The sequence below is a fragment of the Pantherophis guttatus genome, chromosome 11, assembly GCF_059756535.1.
Source record: "Pantherophis guttatus breed Tessera chromosome 11, ASM5975653v1, whole genome shotgun sequence".
Classification (NCBI taxonomy): Eukaryota; Metazoa; Chordata; class Lepidosauria; order Squamata; family Colubridae; genus Pantherophis; species Pantherophis guttatus.
In genome coordinates this window covers 23,875,329-23,892,752 of record NC_142073.1, presented here as the reverse complement: position 1 = coordinate 23,892,752, position 17,424 = coordinate 23,875,329, and the positions used below count along the sequence as shown (strand labels likewise).

Genomic DNA, 17,424 nt, shown 5'->3' with positions numbered 1-17,424 from the left:
AGTAAAACATTTGTCAAGTGAATTTTGTCCCATTTTACAATTTTTCTTGCCACAGTTATTTAAGTGAATCACTGCAGTATTAAGTTAGGAACACGGTTAAGTGAATCTGGCTTCCCCATTGAGTTTGCTTGTCAGAAGGTCGCAAAACATGACCCCCCTGGGACACTGTCATAAATATGAATCAGTTGCAAAGCATCTGAATTTGGATTACATGATCCTGGGGATGCTGCAACTGTCATAAGTATGAAAAATGGTCATAAGTCACTTTTTTTCAATGCTGTTGTAACTTTGGTCACTAAGTGAACTGTCGTAAGTCAAGGACTATCTGTCTATTGAGAGACTAACACATCAATGCCATCAGTTACATTTACCTCCGCCCTGTTATCAGATGGGCAGTATCTCTAATAGTACTTAGCTTAAATTTTACTACCTATAACCCTTTTACAAATAACAGGTGTTTCAAATATTGAAACTGAAGATGTGCTCTAGATGTTATCTATTGCATAGATAGGATACTCAAAATTCCTTATAAATGCTTGATAAAGAAGTATCTTTATTATACAGAAACTTGTATTTTTAAAGCAATTGCAATTCTGGCATATGTCACAAATTTACCTGTGTTTACATTATAGTGATCATGTACTTTAATATAAAGTGACTTGCTCACTGTTAAAAGCAGAACTGCTGTTTCTATATTCTAGAGATTCCCACAAGATAACAGTTTATTTCAATACATTTCATTAAAAAAAAGTAACTATATTTTCACCTTAGTTAAGGTATAAACATTCACTTTTGAAAAGAGTTACCTTACAAATTGCACCTTGGTAATTGTCAACAAAAAGTTAAGGAAATATTCCCCAAACCCATATATATTAATTTGCCACATGGAAGCACTCCTATCTGACATCAGGTACAAAAGGTATCATTTCCTTCAGATCTTTTAAGATGCACACTCTCCTTCCCTTTCTTGGCACTAATGCTTAACTTTAAAGCTATTCGAATAGCCTAACAGCAAAGTGTTTTGACCACTGGAGAAAACCACTGATTTTAAAGTTTGTTTCACACTTGCTAGTTTTAAAAAAATTACATAACAGGACAATTGGACATACTTACAAGTCACAGTATTTCAGTTTAAGAATGTTGTTCTGAGGTTTATACTGCCATGTATAAACAGTACAGGCAGTGCAAAAAGCTTCCATTTCTACAGCTTTCAGATACAAAAAAAAGGTTTTCAGATGAGTCTTGCAATATATACAATCTAGTAATTTGCTTTGTGAAAGCCAGCAATCAAAATACAATGTCATTTTAATTCAGAGTGGAAAACAGATCACCGGTGTAATAAGAAAAGCCAAGCAAAACCTTTTCTCCTGCAAACAGACTTAATCAAGTTCTGAAGTGGCTTCACTTTTCATTTTTGCAACAGTCTGGCTTTGGGAGATCGGCTGGAGGTCTCCTAAATCACAGTTTCAGTCCAAACAGTTAGGCTTGTACATTAAGACATTGCATCTCCCCAAACTGCATTCGAAATGCATGTCAGCAGCCAGTTTCAGGCAGAATTTGCAATCACCCTTTTCCCCATCTTCCCTCATGATCAGAAAACATTTTGCTAGAACAGTTCACTGCAGAAAAGTGAATTTAAGTAGACCAAAAGAGAGAGAGATACAAACTGCTTTTTTGCTTTGTACATGGTAGGCTAGTGATCTACTAGTACCCACATTATGAAGTTCTAGGTCACTGTAGAGCAGGGCTAATTAAGGTAGTCTTAGCAAGCACCAATGATTAATTTCCGGAAACTATATCAAGAAAATGGCAGCCAAGTTTCTTCTTCACTTCCTCTCAGAATAATGCAACCAGAAGACAAGACCCATAACAAGATTTGTTGCATGACTGAAACAACTGTCTTCATTGAAAAAAATATAAATTGGGGAAAACAGGGACATAAGGGGAGTAGAGATGGAGCAAATAAATTACCCTGAAGTTCAGATCTAAGGTGGTTCAGGAATAATCCTATCTTCAAGACAGCCAACATCCAATTAGCTGCAAAACGTCTGCTCAGGGATCAGGCTTGGAAGGCAAGGGAGACAGTCACTGCCACTTGTAGATTTTCACCATTTTCTCCGTCAAAGTAGCAAGAAAGCTGTTGCGATTCACCTCAAAAGGACAGACGTCCAACACAGGGAGATCAGCAGGCAGTTTCTGAAGCAGAGTTCCACTTCCTGCGTCCCAGAGCTTCAGGATGAAGAGAAAAAGGCCATAATTCACCAAATATCTCGCTGGACAAGACATGGTTCTGCAAACTACAATGTTTTACAGGAACTGACACTTCCTAATAAAGCTATCTTCCTTTCCTGTCCAGTGATAAATGGTTTTTAGAAGATTTCAGATTAGAACTGTAAAGACCAAATAAAATAGAAACATTAGGGACTAGCCTCCCTCCCTTCTCACTTCTAATAAACAGTATTGCATGGAGTAATACTGGCTCTGTGTGCCTCACAGCTGAGTTCATCATTTTCTTTCCAGTCTCCTATCCCTAGGGAAATAAATATAGGACAGACAGCTCCGGTCCCAGCTCAAGGTTCGGCTGCACAAGAGGCTCTCTAGTGGCAATTGTACTGTGGCAATTGCACCACACCTGCACTCTCACTCTATCACCCCATGGTTTTTGTGACTTAACAGTTGTGGAAGAAGAAAAACAATCAATACCTAACGCTACCAACAAAAGGGAAAGTTGTTATCCAAAATTCAGGCCATACCATGGCAGAGTTTGATGCTTCATCCCCCGCACACACAAGGATGCTGCCGTCATCTTCGGGACTTTGAAAAATGGCATTTTTGGTTAAGAGTTTGCACGTTGGACCTGCAGTAAGAGTTTGAATGGGGTTGCACGAACAGACAATTTCATCATCTCGGTCTGTCAGCTGAGTAGAGGTCAACTCCATCACCACACACTGCAAGCAGTTGCTGTTTCGGTCTGTGAAAGGGTGAAATTGAAAAAAGTGACAAAGTCCAAAAATATCAACACACAACACTGCAGACGCGTTTAAATGAGATCCCTGTTTGACAGATTTCCTTAAGAGGCTGCTTGTCTGCAGATTGAGAACATTGTTTTACTCTACCCTAAATACCAAGATAAGGCTTAATACCTACTACACGAATGGCGTTCGTAACAATTTCTGTAAGTTTGCTTGTAAAGCAGCATTCCAAACTGGGGCAAAAGAGAAAAGTCAGATTTCGCACAAAGCTCCGTGTGGTAGAGCTATAATTCTTAACATTTCCAGGCAGTGAGAAAGACATGTTGACAAGGGATTCTGGGACTGTGAAAGATGCTATGTTGGAAAAGGTGGGGATTGCGTCTGTGGTCTTTGAGGTGGAAGCAGTGGCCAGGGGTAGAAAAGGAGATATCAGGGGCCCATGGACTAGGCACATACATTAAATGAACCCTGAAATGATTCTCTCCTCCATCTTCAAATCTTTCTTAACTGGCAAATAGGAGGTAGCCAGAATAACGGCCAAAATGTACTACCAGCAGTGCCCTTCAATCCAACAGGAAGAACCATCCAAAGCCCCCCTCCTATTTATATGTAATGGAGCAGGCAGGAACCCAACATAAACAAGTACTGTCAAGAGGGAGGTTACACCATCTGTAAAGGGGGAAAAAAACAGAATGCTTTCCTGGAGATGATTCTGTGTCCAGATTCTATGCATCCACTGGGCCAACCCTAACCCTGAGCAAAAAATATCCTCGGATGACAACTTACTGGGCCTGAATGTTGCAAGGCAGTGTCGTGTGCTGGCTTCTGTCTGAAGGTCAATGCAACCTCCGGGTTCAAGGAGGAGATCGTGAGGTTGGTAGGAATTGCTCGACTTCTGCTCCCAGAAACAGGCTCCTTCCAGCGTCCCAGACACCAGCCCACCATATGGCAGTGAAGCTGAAGCCATTCGAGGAAGGTAAGATAAAGACACCACAGGACACCTGGTGAGAGCAGCAAAATCAGGATCACCAGGCTATTCTCTCTGGTCCCCTACTCATCCCAAAATGAAAATCTTTATAGGGATGTTTAAAAATGATTTCAAAGAGGGTTGAAAATTAGAAACCATCTGACTTAATTGCAAGTGTTGCTAAGACTGAAATCCCCTGCTTACTTCAGATTAAGCCGTACTAAACATCCTAAGAGATAAAAAGGGTAACTTGATTCACATCACTCATAACTGCTCAGAAGACTCATTAATGCGGAACTACTACAAGCAAGATAAATGCTCTCCCCAACTTTATCCCCACTGTATTCTTTCCAATTCCCCACCATGAGAAAGCTAATATCTGCAGCAATTTAAGAAGTAGAAATGCCTCTATGGCAAGATTACTTCTGACATTAGCTAGTCTGACCCCCTTTGCTCTCACCAGTTTGGAGATTTATCTGGATCACAGCAAGGAGTTTATATTCTGTATCCAAGTCTTCCAAGCAATTCTTTGTCAAGAAACTTGCGTTCCTAGCCTACAGCATGAAGGATTTTTCAAATAATACACAACCTTAGAAATGAACTTATTACGAAGATATTTTAAAATCTTCCATGGTGTCAGTGTTCGGAAAGCAATGTTATCTTATAAAAGCCATACCTGGACTTCTGTGGAGCCAGTTCCTGGACGTGGGAGCTTGTGTCCCGCAGATCATAGACCAAGACAGATCCATTAGCCAGCCCAGCATAGACGTAGTTGGTGTCGTCGAGACACCAGCAGCAGCACCAGATGGGGCGGCTAGCATTATAGGTCTGTACAACACTGTTTGTGGCTAAGCTGAGAGAAAAGGAGAGAAGAGCCTCTCAGCATCTGTGCCCCATTCCTACCCTGTGCCTCTTCCCTTGGCCCATTACCATTCAACAGCAATAATGGCTACCATCCAGGCAGGAAATCATTTCCCCCCCCAAAAAAACCATAGACCAGCTTCCTGAGCCATGCAGGGAAAAGCCTCTTCACTACCAGTAGAATCATGGGGCTGGAAGGGATCCTGAAGGTCTTCTAATCTAACCCCCTGCCCAAGGTAGGAGTCCTTATACTATCCCGGAGAAATGGCTGCCCAATTTTTTCTTAAAAACCTCCAGTGTTGGAGCACCCACAACTTCTGAAGGCAAGCTGATCCACTGATTCATTGTCTTCACTGCCTTATTTCCAGCTTGGATCTCTCTCTGATGAGCTTCTACCTGTTGCTGCTTTTCCTGCTTTCAGATGCCATGAATAAATTGACCCCCTTTCCCTGCAACAGCCTTCAATTCAAAGACAGCAATCAGGTCTCCCCTAAGCCTTCTCTTCCTTAAGCTAAGCAAACCTAGTTCATCAAGACGATCTAGCCTCCAGAACTTTATCCGCTTTGTTGCTCTTCTCTGCACACTTCCTACAGTATCAACATCTTTTTTTATATCATGGTAACCAAAACTGGACGCAGTATCCCAAGAGTGGCCTCACTAGTGCAGTATAAAGCAGTACTATCGCTTTGCACAATCTTGAAACTATGAGCAATGGCGCAATGATTAGAATGCCACATTGCAGGCTACTTCTGCTGACTGCCAGCTGCCAGCAGTTTGGCAGTTCGAGTCTCACTGGCTCAAGATTGACTCGGCTTTCCATCCTTCCGAGGTGGGCAAAATGAGGACCCTGATTGTTGGGGGCAATAGGTTGACTCTGTAAACTGCTTAGAGACAGCTGTAAAATACTGTGAAGCGGTATATAAGTTTAAGTGCCATTGCTACTGCTATCCCTCCTTTGGTGCCATCTAGGATTGCATTGGCTTTTTTGGCAGCTGCAGCACACTGCTGGCTCATACCTAAGCTGTGATCCACTGAGACACCTAGATACAGCCTATGCATTTGGTTTATCTTCCCTAAATGCAGGACCTTACTTTGTACTGTGGGTACTCACCTCGTAAGCCTGAGCGTATGGTCCAAAGAAGCAGATAAGAGCAAGCCATCTGCCCGGTTGCTGAAGGCCAGGCCCCGGATCTGCTTGCTGTGGATGGGCACATACTGACTGCTCTTCAGGTTGACAGCACTCATCATCTTAATTCCATAACCTCAAAAGACACGGAAAAGGCCACTTAGCAGACACAGAGTCCTCCCTTTCTGAAGATCCCTCATTTGATTGAGGTAACAATCACGCATCCCCACCTCTCTTTCTAGCCTTTGGTTTGGTTACTGACTCACCAGGAAGGAGAGTACTTTGCGGAGAGGGCTGCGAGACCACGAGGCAGCTCAGGGGGTCACAGTAGGCCATCACCCGGCAGTTGCCCATCTGAGAGACCAGAAAGGCTCTCTCAAAATGGTACTTGTGCTGACCCTGGCTGGAGGAGAGGCAGCCGGGAAAGCAAGAGCGAGCACTGCTGGACTGCTGAGAGGAGGAGCTGGTGTTGTGCCTGGCAAGCAAAGCCTTCAGTTCCTGCAGAAGGAAAGACAGAAGGGAGTATTAAGTCAAGCCCAGAGAGATGGCTGTGTTTCTTGCCCACTGCAAGGTGTGCAGACTTCAACTCCCAAATTCTCCAGCCAGCACTCTGGGAGTTGAAGTCCACACATCTTTGTCCACACAACATAGTTGGCAAGGTTGAGAAACACTGTTCTACATAAAAGGTATGATTAGGCATGGGAGGGCTGGTCCCTCCAGGTATTTTCAAGAACATTTCTCAGAAATCCCATACAGGCTAGGTTTGTGGAAATCACACTCCAACCGAGTTTAACCAGGGCTTCAAAGCACTGAAATTAACGTATCTTCCAAGTTTAGGAAAGACAGATGTGTAGCCTAAGAAAACATTAGGAGATGAAGGTTTAGAGTGAATGGGCTGAAACAGATCATGTTTAAAGGAACCAACCCCCTCCAGCCCAAATCCAACAAAACTAATATTATTAAATTTGTGCCACTGAACTCCCTCTCCCAACTAAACAATATTTTGTCTAAATTTTAATTCTGAAAGAACAAGAAATAAAACACCACCATTCATTCCTCTGCCTTCTCCCCCCAACCTCAGCTAAGATCAGGGATCCCCAAGCTGTCTGCATAGCTGCACATTTGTGAATTTCTAGATGGATGACTTGTTCCTAATTCTTCAACTTCTGTGGCCTCGAAAAAAAATAGTTACAAATTACCAATGTAAAACATAGACTTTTTTCCCCATGAGTAAATTCCAGATAAATAAAGAGCCATATATTTTATACATCTGTTATCTTTTAATGATCATCTTAAAGGATGGAGGTTTTTGTGCTTAACCAGGAAAGCCCTAAACAAAGGAGACCAATTTTGTTAAATTGTAGATGAACATTCTTCTTTAGTTGGACTAATTATTTTAGGCCAGCAGTTACAAATTTTAATTTATAATGGGCTCAACTAATACAACTTTTTATTTCCATGTACTATTTCAGAAGTTATTTCAAAATTCAATGCCATTGATTGTCCAAGTAGCAAAATCAGACTAACTGCCATCTTCTCCAAACTTCTACAGAGCCTTGCTATTCCATTCTCACAAACTGATCAAGCAATATTGATCCATGCCAAGCGATTCCCTCTCTCCGTTTCGATACTTTGAATCCAGCCTATCAATTCACTAGCCCCTGCCTTCCCTCCTCCATTCATTTGTTCTAAAACTCAATTCATTTGAACTTTCTCTTGTGAGGCAAGCATTTATCTGGAATGCCACTGACTTTCTCCTAAGGAGCTGGTGGTTAGGCTGCCAGGCTAGAAATCAGGAGATTGCGAGTTCTAGTCCCACCTTAGGCATGAAAGCTGGCTGGACGACTTTGGCCCAGTCAATCTCTCTCAGTCCAATTCTTCTAATGTGGTGGTTTTAGTGGGGAAAATAGGAGGAGGTAAGTAGGTAGGTAGGTAGGTAGGAAAGAAGTTAGTTAGTTAGGCACACCCCAAGGAACATCTCTGGGGATATCTGTGCTCCTTGGCAACCATGCTGGGGACTCCATAAGAATCTCTCCCACAGAATGGTTGTGAGACGTACTACCACCAATGGCAGACGTGCCCCAAAGCAGGCAAATATTGGTCCAAGGTTCGGAACTGGATAGTGGAAATTACAGGATATAATATAGAGCTGAAACCAGAGATTTTTTTATTAGGAATGAAACCAGACAAAATAACTAAGGAAAAATGGTACTTGATCCTCCACATCACTACTGCAGCTAGGATACTATATATGCAAGAATGGAAAAACGAATTAATACCCACAGAAAATAAATTGATTTGGAAAATTACAGAATGCGCAGAGGCAGACCGGTTAACGAAATTACTTAGGAACCAAAAAGATTCTGCTTATTACAAATGTTGGAATTTATGGTATAATTGGGTGAAAGAAAAGAGAGGGAAATGAAATGGATTGTATTAGTGATATAGGTGCAGATTTGTGTATGTTAGTTGCAATAACCTTGTATGTATATATGTAAAGTATTGTATTTTTAAAAATGAAAATAAACTTTGTATATATATATATATATATATATAAAGAATCTCTCCCACAAATGCTTTTTCCCCCCAAAGAGCAGGTGAGAAAGACATGGACTACAAATAATCTTCGATTTACAACAGTCTATTTAGTGACTGTTCAAAGTTACAATGGCACTGAAAAAAATGACTCATGACTGTTTTTCACACTTACAACTGTTGCAGCATTCCCATGGTCACGTGATTAAAATTCAGATGCATGGCAACTGGTTCAAATTTATGACAGTTGCAGAGTCCTGGGGTCAAGTGATCCCCTTTGGCGATCTTCTGACAACCAAAGTCAATGGGGAAGTCAGATTCACTTAACAAGTGGGTTACTAACTTATCAAGTGCAGTGATTCACTTAACAACTGAGGAAAGAAAAGTCCTAAAATGGGGCAAAACTCACTTAACAACAAAAATTTTGGGGCTCAATTGTGGTCGTAATTCGAGGGCTACCTGTACAATTGTCCTGCATGAATGACTGCAGTTAATCTTACCTGTACTTGCTGCTTCAGTTTGCTGCACTCCTCTGTCATGACCTGCAGCTGAAGGCGACTCTGGGCTGATTCCAGTTCTGCTTTCCTTCGCAGGACTTGTTCCTTTTCTAAAGAGCTGTGATAAAAAAGGGACAGATCTGGTTAGAATTTTGGATGGGAAATCACCAAGAATTTCCAGCCTGTAGACTGGACTGAAAAACTGAGAAAACATCACAGGAATCCATGACAGATTATTATTTTCCTATGGATTCCAATATTTTCATGCCCTGAAAATATTCCTGAGAATAATTCACACAAGAATATACAACAAAATTGAGGAGTGTCTAAGTAACACGCAATCTTGGTACACGAGATGCCCTATTCAGCATTCAAGTTCTTGTGTAGCGCTGTAGAGATGTCAATCACAGTGTTTACATGTGATTCATCGATTTTGAAAAAGCATTTGATAAAATAAGACACAGCAAATTATTACAAATCCTGAAACAAGTGGGACTAGATGACAAAGACATCCGAATCATAAAGAATCTATATTGGCATCAGGTAGCAAATGTGAGACTAGGCCAAAAATACTCAGATGATGCAGAAATACGAAGAGGGGTCAGACACGGCTGTATCCGCTGTTATTTAATATCTACTCTGAGTCAATTTTCAACAAAGCACTGGAAAACATTGATGCTGGCCTCAAAGTAAATGATGTTCAGATCAACAATTTAAGATATGCTGATGATACAGTTCTGCTTGCCAGTAAGCATGAAGACCTTCAGCTCCTCATCAACAGTCTCAGAAATATCTGAAAAATATGGCTTGAAGCTTAACACCTCAAAAACCAAGATCATGGTCGTCAGCAAACAACCCATTAATTTACCACTGATAAATTTGGAAGGAATACCACTAGAAAAAGTTGAAAAGATCACCTACCTCGGTTTTAATTTACATAAAAGCTGGGACATGATCAGTGAAGTAAAGACAAGGATAGAGAAAGCTCGAGCAGCATTCTTCAAAATAAAAAAGATCTTCTGCAGTCACGACATATAAGCCTAAGACTGAAAATCAGGCTTGTCAGATGTTACATCTTTTCTATCCTGCTCTACGGAGTAGAGAGTTGGTCTCTGACAGAAAACCACTCAGAGACTGGAAGCATTTGAAATATGGATTTACAGACGACTGTTACGTATAAACTGGGTTAACAAAATCACAAATGAGGAGACGATAAGCCGCCTGGGAAAGCCAAGGGAAATCATCAAAGCCATTAAAAAGGGAAAGTTAGAATATTTTGGACGTGTGATGCAATACCCAGAAAAATACGGCATCCTTCACTTAATCCTCCAGGGAAAGATTGAAGGCAAAGGAGGTCCAGGCAGAAGAAGAACATCATGGCTTCAAAACCTTAGGGACTGGTTTGGACAAAACTCAGCAGCACTTTTTCATACGGCTGTTGACAAAAATAGGATTGCCAACATGATCGCCAACGTCCGATGACGGATATGGCACAAGAAGAAGATGGATTCCAAGGAAGCTACTTTGGTTTAATGATGAAGGTGCTGGCCTAGAGACCAGGAGACAGTGAGTTCTAGTCTGGCCTTACCCGTGTTTTCCAAAAATAAGACCGGCTCTTATATTAATTTTTGCTCCAAAAGATGCATTAGGGCTTATTTTTAGGTGATGTCTTATTTCCAGGAAATATGGTACTAAATGCGCCTGTCTGGCTGACAGTTTTAACTAGGGCTTATTTTTGGGGTAGGGTTTATATTACAAGCATCCTGAAAAATCATGCTAGGCCTTATTTTCTGGTTGGGTCTTATTTTTGGGGAAACATGGTAGGCAAGAGAGCTGGCTGGGTGACTTTCAGCAAATCACTTTCTCTCAGCCCAATCAACCTCACAAGGTGGTTGTTGTGGGGTAAGTAAGAGGAATATTAGGTATGCAGGCCATCTTGAGTTATTTCTAAAAATAAAGATGGGATACAAATTAATAATAAATAAAAGCTACAAGGAATATCCACCAAGTGTGCAAAACCTGACCCAAGATACTCCAAAATCCTCACTTTGTGTTACAATATTTACAGTACAGTATGAGTCTGGCAGCAGAGCTAATTTCTTTAAAAACGCACTGGAAGTCCTTTTGGCCTTAAAAGCAGGGTAAAAGTGCTTCATATAAACTTTAGTATTGAAAACTTACAGAACATTTCTGCAGACAGACATCTAAATCTTATACATGTAACAGCTGATCAAACAAGACTGGGAAAGATTAATCTGAGCTGTGATGTTAGAATATAGGAAATGTCTACAATTTCACAGTGACCTAATTTTTGTGGAAGAAGTTAAAGGTAACCAAGTTACAAAGTTTATAAAACTGACCAGAAAAAAACTCCCTTGACTTTTATATTCTTCATGTCATCTGAATCCAACTATTTGCTAACTTATGATTAAGCAACCATTCTCTTTCCAGAATAAGGAAGAGTTGCAGAAGCAGGATCGTTCCCACAGAAATATTGTTGCTGTTACCAAGGGGAAGAATTATACTCCTCAGCATATCTGACTTGGGGTAACTTCAATACTTATCAAACCATCACTCTTCTTTATATGCCAGTTAATACAGTAAAAACTTTGTCAAAGCAACTGCAACTGCCATAGAAAATGTTTGGCCTCAATCTGTCGTTTCTCAGTGCAGCATTCACAGTGAAAGATTTAATGCTAATCAGTCTTTACATACTGCCAATGCGCCCACTTAATCATTAGTAAACTTTGTTTGAAATCATTTTCTGAGTCTGGAGACCAGGTTGTTTTCATGCTTTGCTGCCTGATCTAGACTCAGATTAATCAAGCACAAAAAAAAATCACTATGGGTTTGTTTCATCTCCTAGACATAACTTGCAATAGTGTAAGTAATTTCATTTATTTCATACATTTATACAGATAATCCTCAACTTATTATCAGTTGAGTCCTAAATTTCTGTTGTTAAGTGAGACATTTGGTGAGTTTTGCCCCATTTTATAACCTTTCTTGCCACAGTTCTTAAGTGAATCACCGCAGGTGTTAAATTAGTAACATGGTTGTTAAGTGAATCTGGCTTCACCATTGGCTTTGCTTGTCAGAAGGTCGCAAAAGGGGATTTATTTATTTATTTATTTAAATTTTTATACCGCCCTTCTCCCGAAGGATTCAGGGCGGTGTACAGCCATATTAAAACAAACACATACCCATAAAATTTAAAAACAATTTAAAATATATTAAAATGTGGTCCTTACTACAAACACCCAATTAAAATTCATTTTCTAAGCCAGCCCGGCCTGTTGAAACAAAAGGGTCCCAGGGCAATCCAATCGTCTTAAATATGAGTAAGTTGCCAAGTGTTCGAATTTTGATCGCGTGACCATGGGGATGCTGCCATGGTCGTAAGTGTGAAAAATAGTCATAAGTCACATTATTTAGTGCCATTGTAACTTTCAACAGTCACTAAACGAACTATTGTAAATCAAGGGCTACCAGTACAAGATTCTTTCAGTTCCTATATGCATATGTTACATTTATTTGTAAAATTTATAGGATGCCCATTGTACTTCAAGATAACTCTGGGTGGCTTACAATCATAAAAAATAAAAACTATATAAACTAAAAACATCAATAAATTAATACAAATCCAGACCACCACGGCCCAATTACAAGATGGGAGGATGGAAGCAGGAGGGATGGAATCTGTTGTTAATCAATCAACCATCTCCACTATGAAGTTCCCCATGGGGGCCTCAAGCGTCTTTAGGTCAGGAGGGTTGGGGCTGACCACACACGGATCGGGGGTGGGGGGAAAAGATGTTCCCCAGGGTAGGTGCAACAGAAGAGAAGGCCCTTCTTCTGGATCCCACCAACCGGAATAATCGGGCTCATCAGGCCTGCAGCATGTTTCCTCTACCAGTGCAGGTAGGGTGAGCCAATCCCAGTGGGATGAGACGGTCCCTCAAGTAGCCTGGACCCATGCCATGAACACCTTGAATTGCACCCAGAAGCAAATTGGCAGCCAATGCAGATCACAGACCAGTGGTGTTAGATAGCCCATTCTTCAGGCCTCAAGGACTGTCTACGCCACCACATTCTGCACCAGCTGTAACTTCTGAATGCTCTTCAAGGGTAGCCCCATGTACAGCACATTACAGTAGTCCAGCCGTGAGATGACTGGGGCCTGAATGACGGGACTCCTGATCCAGAAAAGGCCACAACTGGTACAGAACCCAAAGTTGCACAAAGGCTCTCCTAGCTGCAACTGCCACCTGCTCTTTGAGTAGGAGTTGCAAGTCCAGAAGAACCCCCAAGTTGTAGACTGGATCTGTCTGAGGAATTGCAAGCCCACCAGAATTAAAGATAGCAAAGACTCAGATCTCGGGGCCTCAAGCATCCAAAGCCATTCAGTCTTGCCAGAGTTCAGTCGAAGCCTGTTGATTCCCATCCAGGCCCTCAAAGAAACACAAAGAACACATTCTGAAGGAAGCTCGGTTGATCTAGTCTGTGAACAACACATTTCAATAAAAAAATATTTTGGCCTGATCCTTGACCATAAATGTACATGCAATTTCACGTAGGAAAATGAAGGTGATCCAGCATCAATACCTTTTCATGTTTTCCTGTTCAGTGGTGTCCAGTGCTTTCAGAGTACGGGCATAAAGGACGACAATATCTGTGCGTTTGGCTTTCTTATTGCACTAAAACAAAACACAAAATGAAAGTGAGTCACTTTCTGGCAAATAATCTATTGCTAAACTGTGGTGGTTTGGAGTAAGAACACAGAATCAATTTGTATGTTTACTTATCATCAAGTTATCACTCTTGTATTTTTCTTTACATTCCTATATGTCCTCTCTATTGCTCATATATCATCCTTCAGAATGGAGCTTTTGTTAGTATGCCAACTCTACCTATTAGTGACTAACTGATCCCAAAATTTAGGCCTTGAGAGGTCTTGGGGATATAGCTGCTATCCCTCCTTATCACTTCCTGCCCTAAATACAGGGCCAGCTTCTCGGAATTAGAAGTAACAATTACAATCTTGGGTCAACAAATATATCAAATATGGTGTGTTTTTAGGAAAATTGCCTGAAATGTTTTCATATCATGAAGGATAACATGTGCTTGTGGTTACTTTCTTTCCTTATCAAATGTAAAGCATTTTTTCTTTGTTTGGGCTCTTCTGCTAGCGTCTGTGCAAAGTACTTTTAAAGAATCTTGTTTCTTACTTGTCTAAATGCAAGAGACCAGGGACTCCTTGTAATCTGTTTAATTCTTCTTTGGTAACTGATTTTTATCACAACAAGCTTCCACTGCCAACAGTCCAAGTGCAGTGTGCACTGTCTGCTGCAATTTGCACAGAATAAACAATTCTTCTGAATGATAAAGGCACCTTTTTCCGTTAGAATCCTAAACTCTGCAAAGTTCTATTAAATAACAGAACAAAGAGAACTAGTTCCTTCCTTGAAGTTCTGGCATCCCTCAGTGGATACAGGTAGTCCTTGACTTACCACAACTGAGCCCAAAATTTCTGTTAACATTTGTTAAGTGAGTTTTGCACCATTTTATGACCTTTCTTGCCACAATTAAGTGAATCACTGCAGTTGATAAATTAGTAACCCAGTAAGTGAAATGGGCTTCCCCATTGACCTTGCTTGTCAAAAGGCTGCAAAAGGTGATCGCATGATCTTGGGACACAGCTATGATCATAAGTATAAATCAGTTGCCAAGCATCTGAATTTTGATCACATGATCATGGGGACGCTACAAAAATTGTGAAAAAATTGTGATAAGTCACTTTTTAGTGCCATTGTAACTTTGAACAGTTACTAAATGAACTGTTATAAGTCAAGGACTACCTGTGCTTAAATGTACCATGAAAAAAATAGCTGAAAAGGTCACCTGCACCCAAAATATTGTATTAGTATTAGTATTTGTAGCTCAGCTACAAATGTATTAGTAGCTGAGCTAAGACTAAAATTGTTGTTTGACTTGACAAAAGTCACTCCCTGCAACCACTCTTCTTAAGCAATTCCTTTTTATTACAAAGGCGTCTTTCCTGCTAAAAATTTTTTACCTGGGGGCATTTGCCCACTTGGCCCTTCAGCCACCTCTCAATGCAGCTGTAGCCAAAGAGATGCCCGCAGCGCAGTGCAGCAAGACGATGCTGCCCAGCGTTCGTCCACTCTTCAAAACAGATGGCACAGGTATCACCACTGTCCTCTTCCAAAGGAACCAGAGATGCAGCCTCATTGCTTTTCTTTAATGGAGTTGTCTGGAAAAAAGAAAACATGGAAGGTAGCTCAGGTAAATGAGGGCCCAGGTATTCAACTTCACCTTCTCTCACCTTCTTTGGTTGGGAAGCAGTGACTCTAGAATCGGGATGCTCTATCTCATTAGAATTATCTCCAGGAGGCTCCATTGGATTTGGGACAATTACTAAGAGAAAAAACAAAGGAATATTTCACGTAAGGAAATATTTCACGTAAGGAAAGTCTATATGAAAGTGCAGTGGTCCCAATAAGCCATTTCAATTTTAAAGAAGAGACAAAAAAGAATAACTTGTTATTTTCATATAATTCCAAACCACAAAAAAACTCACAGGCATAAACCTGTAGAGTTCAAGACAGACTTAATCAGACTACTTTAGAAAATTACATACAAATATACAAACAAATTAAACCAATCATTACTGCACAGTAAAGACAATGCCGGGCACAAAATTTGCCCAAGACATTTCGTCTTAGCTCAGCCAATTTCTTAGAATTGTTAGGATACAAAACATGATCCATCCTATGCAACAGGAGATGCAAAGCAACAGGGACATCTATTGGGTTTGATCAAAACAGTCAAGATGGCATCCACAACAGGCCAATCAAAATCCCACCTGTTTTTAAGGTGTAACGGAGCAGAGCTTCAATTGTAGCCACCACATCCTGCTGACACCCTCAATAGGCCGAAGTTCATGAAAATGTCACACAAACAAACAGATTGCTCTGATCAAAGATGGGCATCATGTCCTGAGTCATTTACATACATTTAAATTTTCAAAGATGTAGAAACAATGCAAACCTTCCAAGCCAATTAGAGGTATTTCCTCTAAGTTTCTTGCTGGTTCCTCTTCATCCTCCGTGGGGCTGCTGTTGTTGCCGCTGCTCTCGGAATCACTTAGGACCACCGTTTCATCTGAGCTGCTGTCATTGTTGATTACTAGAAGTGATGGTTCTGTTGGTTGGGTCCTACTGACCTGGAAGTAACTATCCAATGATGCTGTGAATCTAATCAACACAAGGTAAATGTGTATTAGTGTGATATCTGATTCTAGTCCCCTCGAAACACACATTTCCTTGATCTCAGTGGCTGAGCCGTGCGGACTCCAACACCCAGAATTCCCCCATCACCCTGCAGCAACTTTGACAGGCCTGGACTCCAACTCCCAGAATTCCCCCAGCAGCGGCTCTGACATGCCTGGACTCCAACTCCCAGAATTCCCCCATCACCCTGCAGCAACTTTGACAGGCCTGGACTCCAACTCCCAAAATTCCCAGCCAGCCCAGCAGCTGCTCTGACAGGCCTGGACTCCAACTCCCAGAATTCCACGCATCTTAAAGTTGCCGAGATGAAGAAACAAGGCCATGAAGTATCAGGAACATCCCAAAACCGAACTGCAGAATTAGTCCTTAACAATCCCCCCACCGCCCCGAAAACAGCCTCGGAGCGTCCCCGGGGCTCGGCCTGGCGCTTCCTCCGGGGAGCGTCTCCGTAGCCCCGGCTAGCCCGCCGAGCATCTGAGGGGCGGGGAAGGGAGGAAGGCGGTCGCCAGGCTGTGGGCGGGCACCACTCACCTGGCCCGGGCTGCCCGTTGGGAGGACGACGATGAGGCGGCGGAAGGCGCTGCCCGAGGGGCGCCAGTCAGGTTCCTCCGGGAGCGACGCGGCCTCCGCGACTCCGCCACCAGGGCGTCCCGTGAGGAGCGGGCAACCGCCGGACGGCGCCCCGAGGCTTCCTCGCGATCGGCCGCGGCGGGCGGCTCTCGTTCGTCGGCCTCGGCCACGGGCGGGAGATCCACTTCCATCGCCTCCTCCGCCGCCCCCGCCGCCATCGGCCTCCCTCTGAGGGGCCAGGCGACGCGCGCGCCGGCCAGGCGCTCAATCTCCCCGCCTCCTGCCCACGGGGCCCCCATTGGCCGCCCGGGAGGCGCGCGAAGGCAGAGTTTGATTTCTATTGGACGGAGGTCCTCAACACCGAGGTGCTCCATTGGGCCCCCTCGACTGCCACTCTTCCGGGAGCGGAGCCAGGGAGGGCGGGGGAAGGAAAAGGAGGCTTGGAAGATGCGCGTGCGCGTTTTTAAGGCGGCCGCCGGGATTTTGAAAAAAAAAAAAAAAAAAAGGCGGGTTTTTCAGCCTGATGCGGGAATTGCGTTTGCGGGAGGGGCGGATGCCAGTTTCGTTGGGCATAAAACAGACC

At 42.4% G+C, this 17,424-nt stretch overlaps 1 protein-coding gene across 2 annotated transcripts; it reads right to left on the bottom strand.

The window, feature by feature from the left end:
* Positions 1 to 533: 533 nt before the first annotated feature.
* On the bottom strand, positions 534 to 17,144 carry RFWD3 (ring finger and WD repeat domain 3). Of its 2 annotated transcripts, XM_034425544.3 has the most exons (12): positions 16,803 to 17,144; positions 16,030 to 16,235; positions 15,305 to 15,396; positions 15,035 to 15,232; positions 13,564 to 13,655; positions 8,962 to 9,076; positions 6,193 to 6,424; positions 5,912 to 6,062; positions 4,616 to 4,792; positions 3,759 to 3,973; positions 2,754 to 2,971; positions 534 to 2,229 (listed from the first exon to the last, which is right to left on the bottom strand). In XM_034425544.3, exons 1-12 carry the CDS (start codon positions 17,138 to 17,140, stop codon positions 2,086 to 2,088), a joined length of 2,178 nt encoding a protein of 725 aa, XP_034281435.2. In that variant the 5' UTR covers positions 17,141 to 17,144; the 3' UTR covers positions 534 to 2,085. The 2 variants fall into 2 exon arrangements, with proteins under 2 accessions (XP_034281435.2, XP_087733250.1); XM_087877124.1 differs by having other exon boundaries at positions 15,035 to 15,396.
* Between the last annotated feature and the right edge of the window lie 280 nt (positions 17,145 to 17,424).